The 12453-nt window shown below is 37.4% G+C and overlaps 1 protein-coding gene across 1 annotated transcript in view; it reads left to right on the top strand.

The window, feature by feature from the left end:
* Positions 1–12453, top strand: part of LOC126100464 (fatty acid synthase-like) — a 443119-nt gene that overhangs the window by 24324 nt on the left and 406342 nt on the right. The window contains exon 2 of the mRNA XM_049911071.1: positions 4456–4691. Coding sequence (XP_049767028.1) covers positions 4475–4691 — 217 coding nt within the window. The 5' untranslated portion in view covers positions 4456–4474. The remainder of the gene's footprint in view (positions 1–4455; positions 4692–12453) is intronic.

The raw sequence follows: 12453 nt of genomic DNA, 5'->3' as shown, positions 1-12453 counted from the left end.
GATGTGACTTACCAAATGAAAGTGCTGGCAGGTCGACAGACACACATACGAACACAAACATACACACAAAATTCAAGCTTTCGCAACAAACTGTTGCCTCATCAGGAAAGAGGGAAGGAGAGGGAAAGACGAAAGGATGTGGGTTTTAAGGGAGAGGGTAAGGAGTCATTCCAGTCCCGGGAGCAGAAAGACTTACCTTAGGGGGAAAAAAGGACGGGTATACACTCGCACACACACACATATCCATCCACACATATACAGACACAAGCAGACATATTTAAAGACAAAGAGTTTGGGCAGAGATGTCAGTCGAGGCAGAAGTGCAGAGGCAAAGACGTTGTTGAATGACAGGTGAGGTATGAGTGGCGGCAACTTGAAATTAGCGGAGATTGAGGCCTGGTGGATAACGGGAAGAGAGGATATATTGAAGAGCAAGTTCCCATCTCCGGAGTTCGGATAGGTTGGTGTTAGTAGGAAGTATCCAGATAACCCGGACGGTGTAACACTGCGCCAAGATGTGCTGGTCGTGCACCAAGGCATGTTTAGCCACAGGGTGATCCTCATTACCAACAAACACTGTCTGCCTGTGTCCATTCATGCGAATGGACAGTTTGTTGCTGGTCATTCCCACATAGAACGCATCACAGTATAGGCAGGTCAGTTGGTAGATCACGTGGGTGCTTTCACACGTGTCTCTGCCTTTGATTGTGTACACCTTCCGGGTTACAGGACTGGAGTAGGTGGTGGTGGGAGGGTGCATGGGACAGGTTTTACACCGGGGGTGGTTACAAGGGTAGGAGCCAGAGGGTAGGGAAGGTGGTTTGGGGATTTCATAGGGATGAACTAAGAGGTTACGAAGGTTAGGTGGACGGCGGAAAGACACTCTTGGTGGAGTGGGGAGGATTTCATGAAGGATGGATCTCATTTCAGGGCAGGATTTGAGGAAGTCGTATCCCTGCTGGAGAGCCACATTCAGAATCTGATCCAGTCCCGGAAAGTATCCTGTCACAAGTGGGGCACTTTTGTGGTTCTTCTGTGGGAGGTTCTGGGTTTGAGAGGATGAGGAAGTGGCTCTGGTTATTTGCTTCTGTACCAGGTCGGGAGGGTAGTTGCGGGATGCGAAAGCTGTTGTCAGGTTGTTGGTGTAATGCTTCAGGGATTCTGGACTGGAGCAGATTCGTTTGCCACGAAGACCTAGGCTGTAGGGAAGGGACCGTTTGATGTGGAATGGGTGGCAGCTGTCGTAATGGAGGTACTGTTGCTTGTTATTGTTGCAACAGCGCATATAGAGTACACGAAATGATTACATTTACAGATCAATAGCACGAGCAGTTCTGAGGGTTCTGAGGTACTAGGTATCAATCCTTGCTGAAACACCTATGTTAGTACAGGGTATAACCTCCCCAAGCAGCAATGCAGGGACTGTCATATGGACAGTGAATACTGTCCTGGGGTATGTTATGCCATATCTGCTTGACCTGTTAATGTAGTTTTGTAAGAGTTGTTGGGTGATGAGTCACATTAGTCATTTTTCATCCTATTATACTGCACACATGCACAATTGGAGACAAGTCCAGAGATTGTGCTGGCCAGGGAAGCTGCTACATGTCTTGCAGAGCATGTTGAGTTTCATGGGCTGTGTGTGGGCTAGCATTGTTCTGTTGCAACAAGACATCATCTTCCTGTTGGAAGAATGGAAAAAAAGGATGGGTCTAACAACATTCTACATTTATCAGGCACTAGTTATTGTCCCCTCCAGAAAAACCACAGGTGAATGAGAGTTGTAGCTTATCCCACCCCAGCCTGTAAGACATGGGATGGGGCTAGTGTTTCTTGACTGTATTCACTCTATGAGACAGCTTTCACCAGGTCTGTGTTGTGAGTACAAATGACCATCACTTGCATGCAGGCAGAATCTGCTTTCATCGCTGAAGACTACTGCTCACCATTCCTCTTCCAAGTGATCTTCTGATGGCACTCTTTGAGCCATGCGCATGTTAATGTTGTAGCATGAGTGGAAGACGGGCTAGAGGTGTGAATGCCCATAGTCCCAATGCTAATAACCAGTTTGCAATAGTTCGTGTTGACTCATCTGAATTCACAAGTCATCTTTTTTGTGATGTGGTAGCTCTATGATCTGCCACTGCTACCCTTACAATGTGATGATCCTGGCAGACATCTGTGCAGTGTCGACATCCAGAACCTCACTTGCATGTTTATAAATGTTCACAATAACACTGATACCAGCATTGTTTCAACATTGTTGCAGCACATTCAACTTGTGTGGCAGTTCTCCAAAAAGACCATTCCATCACTTGGAAGGCCACAGTTTGACCTCTTTCAAACTTGCTCTTTTGGCTGTAGGAAGCATGAGTGCATCTCTGTGGCATGGTTGCCTGCTTGCTTCACACTTTTGCACCACACTGAGGCTTCTGGCCGCTAGGGTAGATGCAGATGTAGCTCTCATAGCTATGCCATAATGCTATCTATTGGCAGACGACACTGAAACCATTATCAGACCATCTGCTATTCCTCATATAGTGTATGCTATTATCACATCAAAATCAATGTTGTCTCTCCAGGTGTAGTAATTTTTTTTCCAGGAACAAAAACTGGCAGCTGAAGGTTTCAGGATGTGTACATTGATGAGAATCTGCAAAGGCAAACCATATTAATTTTGTATGTGGAAAAGTCAGTACTGGCTTATATCTCCATAGCCAGTGCACAGAGATAGTTCCTAGCCAAAAATTAAAAGTAGCATACTGTAAAACAACTTACTGCTTCCTTAACTATGCTATTTAATTATGGGGCCTTGCAGCTAATGTATACTTAAAACAGTTTTTTATGAGTCAGCTAACTGCAGTTTTCAGGTACACTCGTCTGTGTGATCATAACATCAGAACAAAATATAATTACTTTTGGAAAACAACCAAATTAAAAATGAAGGAAGAACAATTGTACTATGTAACATATTTCTTGAATGTAATTATTGTCATATTAATATTTCTAACATGTGCAAAAGCCATCACCGTGCTGACTCCATACAAAGAAAATGTGATATTCTTAGATTTGGTGTAACAAACTACCAAACTATCTAAGAACATGCAAGGGGATTGATTTTTAGACAAAACTGAAAGCTTTTCTGATAGAAAACTGTTTATATTTATTCAATGAATTTTAAGACACTGCTATCTGCTTTGATTTTTCTACAAGGTAACAGCAACAAACATGGCACCACCAACTTAATTTGCTTTATACTTTCTGTACACCATTGGGTTGTTGGTAAAAACTTTGGTTTTAACTTACCTCCAACAGTACATAGCTAATTTTGAGTAGGTGATAATGATTTCCGCTTCAGCATCTTCAATGAGCGCGTGGAGCTCTGGATCTTTTCCACCACAAGTATGACAATTTACAACAGTGATACCAATATCTTCTAGGTGTATCCCTGTCCTGTGTTTGACCTGCTCTCTTGGAGACTGTGCCCCTGTTTGTACTTTTCTGAGACCTTGTAACCTGTAAAATCTCCCCAGTCCACTCCATACTGTCTCCACTACCCATGTAACCATCTCATGTATGTAGTGGGCTCCTGATCTATTTAATGGATGTGTTTTGCATAACTGGTGGACCTTACATCCAACAATTTTAAGTGCAAACACAGTAAACATGAGGAGCTGCAAATCCAAATGATGGATACTGATAACCTTCCACCATATGATGTATGTCAAGAAAGCTGCAGCTTACACAGTGATGCAACAGTTTGAGCTTCTGATTCAGGACCTTCACTTGGTTCTGTACAAAAGTACTGTAATCGGACCTGTCAATGATGATGCAGGTGACGAGCTTCACTTTCATCTTGCAAGCAAGACTGGTTGTCTTTACTTCAGATAGCTGCTGGAAACCAAAGAAAATTTCTTGTGATCTGAAACAGTGCACATCATTGTTACTGACAAGAGCCACTACCTGCAGTTGGTTGCACCCTATGCTGTTCATGGCACCTGGTAAGACCCACTCCACATCTGGGATGCACACACAGTGCAAACTGCATTTCTTCTCATCCTTGGCAGCCATCTTCCTAAAAGGCTCCATCACATGCCTAACATCATAACATTAGAGCCTCCAACCACTGATAATCCTACTCTACATGGATACATGGACCTTGCAAGCAGAGAGGCATCATCTGGAACAGGGAAAATGTTTGCAGCTAGTTCAAATCATTGTCAGTGACAGGTAGCATTTTAAATGTATTTGTCATATAAACCACAGAGGCTTTTCAGGTGTTTCAATGACCATCATGATTTATGTATTTTAAATATTTTTAGTTTTAGAAGTACAAATTGTTCCAGATACTGGCGAAGCACAGTAATAAGATATTTTGTGTGCAATCCGTATTTCACTAATATTCTGTGAGTAAAGTGAAATAAAGTTTAATGAAACTCTGTATTCTGATTATAGTGTAACAAGACTTTCCACAATGACCAAAGCTTCAGACAGCTCAGCGGCCGGACCAGATGTCTATGCAGAATTTATTACTGCTGGGAAGAAACTGGCATCACCACCTCCTGGTGAGGAGCTGGTCATTAGTGGTATATCCGGACATTTTCCAAAAAGTGTTGGACTCTATGAGCTCCAGGACAATCTTAAGAACTTACCTGATCTGATGAGTGATTATGGACATGACTGGCAAGGAGGTCAGTAACATTTTGTTTCACTGAAATATCTGATTATTTATCCAATATTGCTACTAGCATTTTTGTGTTGCATGCATAATTATGTTGTATGAGTATTCTTTCAGAACAAAACTGGTACTAACTTGTGTTTTGTATCACATTACTCAAAGGCATAGCAGTTGATTCTGTCTACTTTTTTAAGTTTTGTAGGTATTGCACTTTTCCTCTGTTGTGGATTTCTGGATGTTCTACATTTCAAGTGCCAAGGTGGTTTATAGTGTTTCTAGTTCTCTCTCTTTTTTTCATCTGCTTTATATCACCTTCATTGAAATGTAAGTCATGTGATTAGCGAACTGCTGTAAAAGAAGTATTCATGAAGTAATCTTCAACCGGCTATTAAAAAAGGAAAAAAAAGATAAATTTTTACGTTCAATCTGTACTTATATGTTGACATTACTTCTCCTCAGAGTCACCACCCAAATTCAAACATCTGACATCATCTTCTTTATTCCTTCATTAAAGAATGGTACCACCTAGTACCCCAGTCAGTTGCTGACAGCATCTTAGAACTCATAGTTGGTCATGAAACACTGAGTAGCCAGTCAGGCCTTCATATTGGAGAAGAGAGGAAGGTCACTTGGTGCCAAGTCAGACTACAAAGAGAATCCTAAAAAATTCCCCATTCAAAAAATGTGAGTTTTCTTTTTCTTCTATTTGTGATATAGGTCACACATCGTCATAAAAGTGAATGATTCCTTTGGTATTCATCTGTGCCTTTTGGATTTTTGTAACACTTAATAAATCTGTAATGTCACAGTATTCTCATGTCTTACTCTCACAAAATCTGTTGTCAAAATTGTTTTCTGATCTCAAAGAAGCTTTAACCATCATTTGTAGTTTGGTTGAAATTTTTGGACTCGTTGGGAAAATAAGTGTCCACCCACTGCTTGGACTGTTATCTAGTCTCACAAGTTCATGTGCTACACCTATCTCTCATGCTCAGGCATGATTCTGTTCAGTAATTCCTCTCTCTCTTCATGGTAGTGCTGAAGGAATGTTAAGGCTAAACCGGTTCTTTCAGTTTTTGGACATATTTTACCTGCAGACGTTTTGGCACTACCACACTTAAAACTTTTTATAACATATTGTCCCTATGACATGGTGAAGGAGGGTTTACCTTGAAATCTGAGGCATGTCTTTAGAAAGTTCAGAAATTTTGAACCAACATCTCATAAATACAATTTCGTCATTGTGTTGCACAAGTTTATCAGTCACAACTTGAATGTCTTCCTCAACCATGTTTGTCATCTGCATGTATACTGTACTCTGCAAACCACTGTGAAGGCATGGCAGAGCATAGGCATCACTGTATTAGTTCTTAAGGTTTCTTACTGCTTCATTCATGTAAGGTGCAAGGGAATAATGATTGTTTAAATGCCTCTGTGTGTACTGTAATTAATCTAATCTTATACTCATGGTCCCTCTGGGAGTGACACATAGGAGGTTGAAATATATTCCTACAGTCAATTAAAGCCAGTTCTTGAAACATTGTTATTAGGCTGTCATTCCTACAGTCATCTAAAGCCAGTTCTTGAAACATTGTTATTAGGCTGTCTTGGAATGGCTTACATCTATCTTCTAGGTTCTGCTAGTTAAGTTTCTTCAGTATCTCTGTGACAGTCCCTCATGGCTCAAATAAGCCTGTGACCATTTATACAGTTCTCTGTATACATTCAATATCCTCTGTTAGTGCTATTTGGTACAAGTCCCACACAATTGAGCAATACTCTAGGATGGGTTGCATGAGTGATCCATGAGCATTCTCCTTTGCAGACTGATTGCATCATGCACACATTTGTGACCAACCTTGAATTTTCTGCACCACTCTCTCACAACACCATCATTCATAACTCCATTCCAATAAATACGACGCAATCAGTGAGGAATCTCAGCAGCACTGAGTCCTTATGCTTGCAGGAAGGGAATTACAGAATGTACCTTACAAATGGCAGGAGATACAATTACACCAATCCATTTCAATCGCTTGCCTCTGACACACTGACAAACAAAACAGACAGCTGACTGATGCAACATAATCTTTAAAGTATCCTTCTGAAACCATACAGGTACCATGAAGCTACAAGAATCTATTATTTTTAATAGCCAATTGGACTGAAACATGATCTTTAAAGTATCCTTCTGAAACCACACAGGTACCATGAAGCTACAAGAATCTGTTATTTTTAATAGCCAATTGGAGGGTAATTTATGAGTATCACCTACACAAGTTAGTTGAGTCACTGTTAATAGATAGAAGCCTGTGTTAGAAAGTATGTTGTAACTCTTAAAATAAAGTTAAACAGGTAATTTCTTAAGAAAAGTGAAGATTCTGTCATGGCTGCAACATTAATTTTGAAGAAGTAATTATACCAAAAGTTAAAAAAAGGTGATATGAGACATGACAACTAGTATGTAGGCATATCACAAAAGGAGGAAGACAGCATTAGTCTAGGTTGCATTCTTAAAATATGGTATAACCATTGGTGGTTGGAATCTAAAGGCAAATAACATATTGAGTTCATAGTATGAAATCATAGAAAGTCCATAAAATTAAGGAAAATAAAAATAAGGTGGACAGTTAGATAAATGTAGTAATATATTGATATTTTAAAATGAAAGGAAATGCAAAACGCAGCAGGTTTCGGAAAAGTAAGGTGCCTGGTAGCTAAAGAGGAAGCAGATGAGAAAGTGTATGGATAGTTACAACACAGGTACACATATACAATCCTAAGGTTGAAATTACATTAGGGTCAATCCAGATACAGTGGTCCAATAAAAATTAAGTTGGTTGCTTGACCATTTTTAAATATTTTAATTTTTAAATTTACCTTTCACCTTTACTGAATGGCGGCCATTTTCATTTCTAAGTGTGCGACGGTGTTTCAGTTCCATTTTCGTTTCTAAGTGTACGACGATGTTTCAGTTTAGAGACGTTAGCAGAAATATGAATATTTCTACACTGGGTTAAGTTACAACATTGCAATTGGCATATTGTTTTAAGAAAAGTGTCCTCTACAACATTGTCAATTACATGAAATACCCTAAACTCAAAAATAACCAATCATAATAACCTCCAAAGTTTGGTATGCAAATTGACAAAAATCCACTTTCTAGGCCCAAAAATAACAAACAAGGAGTGATTTATGAGAGTCTATTTTTTCCTATAGTTAGGTATCATACAATACTAACCTCAGATAGAGCAAGAGCACTTACAAATCTTTCCTTAATTTTTTATGAATTTTTCAAATTTGAAAATTTTCATTTTTTTTCAAGTTTGGGGTTAGTTATCTCAGGTGGGACTGAATATAAAAATATGATTTTTGCACAGTTTGTACACCTATATGATAGCATTGTACTGTAAAAATTTCAACATTGATATCTGACTGTGAACAAAGATATGAAATTTTGAAAATGAGGAGACAATTCACATTACTCTACAAGTGATCTTATGGCTGTTGCATATTCATGTGTGATATTGGCAGGATATAGTCAATTATTATTGAAGTAAGGTACTGATTTATATATAAAAACAGGAAACATCACTGAAATTAACATTTATATTATTTTGACATACTTAAAATAAATATTTTCATTTAACATCCTTCAAGATGTGACTGTTCTGAAACATGGTGGTGAATGTTAAGAACACTTATTTCTTCAGACAGCTTCTGTGATATAGAATAAGACCTCCCAGTTGCTGTGGTAAGTTCAAGCACTGAAAGTTTCCTTAAACCATTTTTCATTGGTATCCAAACTTTGTCACTAGTAGATTGCTTGAATGATGTTTTTGGGCCAGCAGGGTAGTAAAAATGGACAAAAACATCATTGTTTTCCAAACTTATTCTTTTAACCTCTGCAAGCCACCACTGTTCATCATACACACTTGCCACTATGTCATTCAATGTTAAAGACAGAGATGTAATTTTGCTGACACAGTGATCCTCATAAATTTCGGCTTCTGATGTTAAATAGCATTGAAGCATTGAAGTTTTCTGCAATGCCAAGGAATTTGTGGAAATGCCTCGTTCCTTTTACTGCTACACAGTTTTCAAATCTGGTTTGAAATGTTATTTTCATATGCAGAGTGACTTCTTTTTTCTTGATCAGAAAATAGGTAATGCCTTTAACATTATCCTTGCAAAAGAAATTCGTGTCCTGTACTGTGAGAATTTGGTGTGTGGTTGGTCTTTGTAGGCTGGCTTTATTTACTTCATGTTTTGTTGTACCTCCTACTCCATCACATGCATTTTAACCATGGTAAGATGCAAAAAAGTGCCATTCAGCCTCCAACCCAATGTCTACTTTGTGGTTGCACAGATTTGAAAAATTCTTTTTGTTCTTATACTGACTACCACTTCCATCTGAAAAGTATATTAGCTTCTCAACCATGGGAAAATTTTCTTTAATGTAATTTATTACATACGTTTGAAACACATGTACAGCCAAAGTGTTGTGCTCCAAGTAGTCCCTTAGAATGCAAATTGTAGAACTGCAAACTTCATCTTTCTCATGCACTGTTGCCTGGCCATTGACCCAGTGGTACCCTTGTATTGAATCCTGAATCACAAATGTAATATTTTCTGCAAAATCAGCTAGCACTATGCATTCAGTTTTGTGAAGTTGTGCTTTTTTGTCCTTCAAAAACTTACTTTGGGTTTTAGAAACATAGTGGTGACTTTTGAGTTTTTGTAAGTTATCAATTAAAGATTTCAAGTACTCCTCCTGAGATTTAACCACTGTTACCATTTCTTCCCTGTCGGTTGTGACCCACTGTTTGAAGGTAATACTGTCTGGCATTTCCTCATCATATTTGTGAAACCATTCAATAACAGTTTCCTTACCAGGGTATTTATTACACAAACTCATCATGCCGTCATAACTGTTAGTGTCACAGACCATTAAATCTAGTAACTCTTTGTAGTTAAGATCACCAAGTTTTGCACCTGCAATAATCATTTTGACATTTTGATGATATAAACGAACACATATGAAATGTCTCCCTGAGGATACAGCCAAAATACACCACTTAGGGCAGAGGTCACAAAATTTTGACCTTCCAATTTTGCATTCAGGATGAGAATTTTTGAAGGCTACATAAAGTTCATTTAAATTTGACAGCACTAGTCATTTCTGCTTTGTTACTTTAACTCCATTTATAACAACTCTTTTGCTATCTTTGCAACCTGGGCACGTTCTACTGTTTTCACCATCTTCAAAAAACTGCTGGATCTTTTTAATTATTTCTTCACTTATACGTACTCCTTTCTTCTTTCCTAAAACTGGAAAAATGCATTGCTCTTTCGCTAATTTTTGGGTTAGTTTAACCAAATGATGAGAAACATTGAATTCATGATCTTTTTTTTTTTACCACGAGTCAGGGAGAAAACTTAAAATTTTAACTTTTTCCTCTTTAGAAGTCACTGAACATTTAATTTTTAATTTCTCTATTAAGCTCAAATATTCAGTGTCAGATGATGCTGGTGGTAGGTTTTCTTCTTCTTTAGAAATAATGCTGGTATCTGTATTATTAAAGCTTGATTCCAAGTCTTTTCTAATTTTCAATAACTGCTTTCTTTTTCTGCTACTTAATTTTATTATTTTCAAAGCAGGAGATCTGTCTAGCTTAGAACACGCAAAATCCAATATGCTAACAGCTTCCTCATTAGGAATATAAATGTCATTAACAAGGTTACATGATTCTGGTTCTGGATTCACAACAAATATTTTTGAGTAACAGTTTGGGCACAGGGAATTTCCAAGAATCACATTACGTTTCACTTGGGAAGCTCATGTAACAAGGACAAATGTTCAAGTTTTATTTCCCTCAAACCTTTAGTAATAGGCTTTTTATGAACTTTAAGTAGATCACAGCACTTCTTTCCAAAAATGTGGTTGTACTTTAGAATATATTTCTTCTCATGATACACACACACTGCTGTTACAGAAGAACTTACTTGAAATTTAAACAAAGTTTGTCTAACTTCATCAAAGTCATTGACATTTTTCAAGTTTTTTGAAGCTGAACTGTACACTGTTTTGTGACACACTTCACCTGCTATCTGTCCAACAGAGCACTATTCATCCATGTTATTGCATTCCAGTTAATATCTCAAAATTAATTACAAATTACACACAGAACAAAGCACATAACACATTCTGCACTCTCAATGAAGTATGTACATCCACACTAACAGAGGTTTCAGAACAGACTGACTACAGCAATGCTACACCCAGCAATAATGTACTTCTTTATTGACAATAAACCTAGAAGTAAATGGGCTTTTTTATTACCATAGAACAAAAGCAAAATCTCCTATTGTTTAATATTGCATTATTAAAAATAAATAGACTAAATGAATATTGAGTGATAGTGTTAACTAAATATAGGTACAATTAAATTTTATTACAATGAAACAATAAACCATTTAAATAGGCAACAGCCATAAGATCAGTTGTAGAGTAATGTGAATTATTTCCTCATTTTCAAAAATTCATATCTTTATTCACAGTCAGATATCAATATTGAAATTTTTACAGTACATTGCTATCATATAGGTGTACAAACTGTGCAAAAATCATATTTTTATATTCAGTCCCACCTGAGATAACTAACCCCAAACTTGACAAAAATGAAAATTTTCAAATTTAAAAAATTTGTAAAAAATTAAGGAAACATTTGTAAGTGTTCTTGCTCTATATGAGGCTAGTAGTGTGTGATATCAAACTATAGGAAAAAAATAGACTCTCATAAATCACTCCTTGTTTGTTATTTTTGGGCCTAGAAAACGGATTTTTGAATATTTTGATACCATATTTTGGAGGTTATTTTGACTGGTTATGTTTGAATTTAGGGTATTTTGTGTAATGGACAATGTTGTAGAGTACACTTTTGTAATAACAATCATGTCAATTCCAATGTTGTAACTTAATCCAGTGCAGTGGGATATATTTCGCTAATGTCCTCAGAGTGAAAAATCGTCGCGCTCCATCAAATAAAAATGGCCGCCATCCAGTAAAGGTGCAAGATAAATTATTAAAAAAAACTGTTTAGAACTTCTCAAATATAGGGCAATCACTTACAAAAAAATTAAAATATTTAAAAATGGCTAAGCAACCATCACTGGACCATTTCATATGGATTGACCCATTAGTTCCTCATTGATTAGATTAGATTTGATATATTTATTCATCCAGAGATCATCTCACAATGATATAAGATTTGTTATCATAATCCAATGAAAATAGCTCAAAATATACAAACATGCATAATATATACATATGTTGTGATGAGGTTAGGACAGATAGATAGTTAGGACAGATAGATAGCAGTGGCCTTGGTGAAGAAATCATCACAGCATTTGCCTGAAATAATTTAGAAAAAGCTGACTCAGGTTAGCCAGACAGAGCAAACTCCATACTTCTGAATATCTACATCTATACTCTGCAAACTACCATAAAGTGCGTGACAGAGAATACATTCCATTATACCAGTTATTAGGGTTTCTTCCCATTCCATTCATGTATGCAGTGTGGAAAGAATGACTGTTTGAATACCTCTGTGCAAGCTGCAGTTATTCTAATCTCATTCTCACTAGCCCTATGCAAGTGATATGCCAGGGTTGTAGTATATTCCTAGTGTCACCGTTTAAAGCTAGTTCTTGAAACTTTGTTAGTAGACTTCCTTGGGATCGTTTATGTTCATCTTAAAGAGCATTCCAGTTCA

The sequence above is a fragment of the Schistocerca cancellata genome, chromosome 9 (genome assembly GCF_023864275.1).
Source record: "Schistocerca cancellata isolate TAMUIC-IGC-003103 chromosome 9, iqSchCanc2.1, whole genome shotgun sequence".
NCBI classification, from domain to species: Eukaryota; Metazoa; Arthropoda; class Insecta; order Orthoptera; family Acrididae; genus Schistocerca; species Schistocerca cancellata.
The sequence above is the reverse complement of the archived record's forward strand: the minus strand, read 5'-3'. Positions and strand labels throughout refer to the sequence as shown.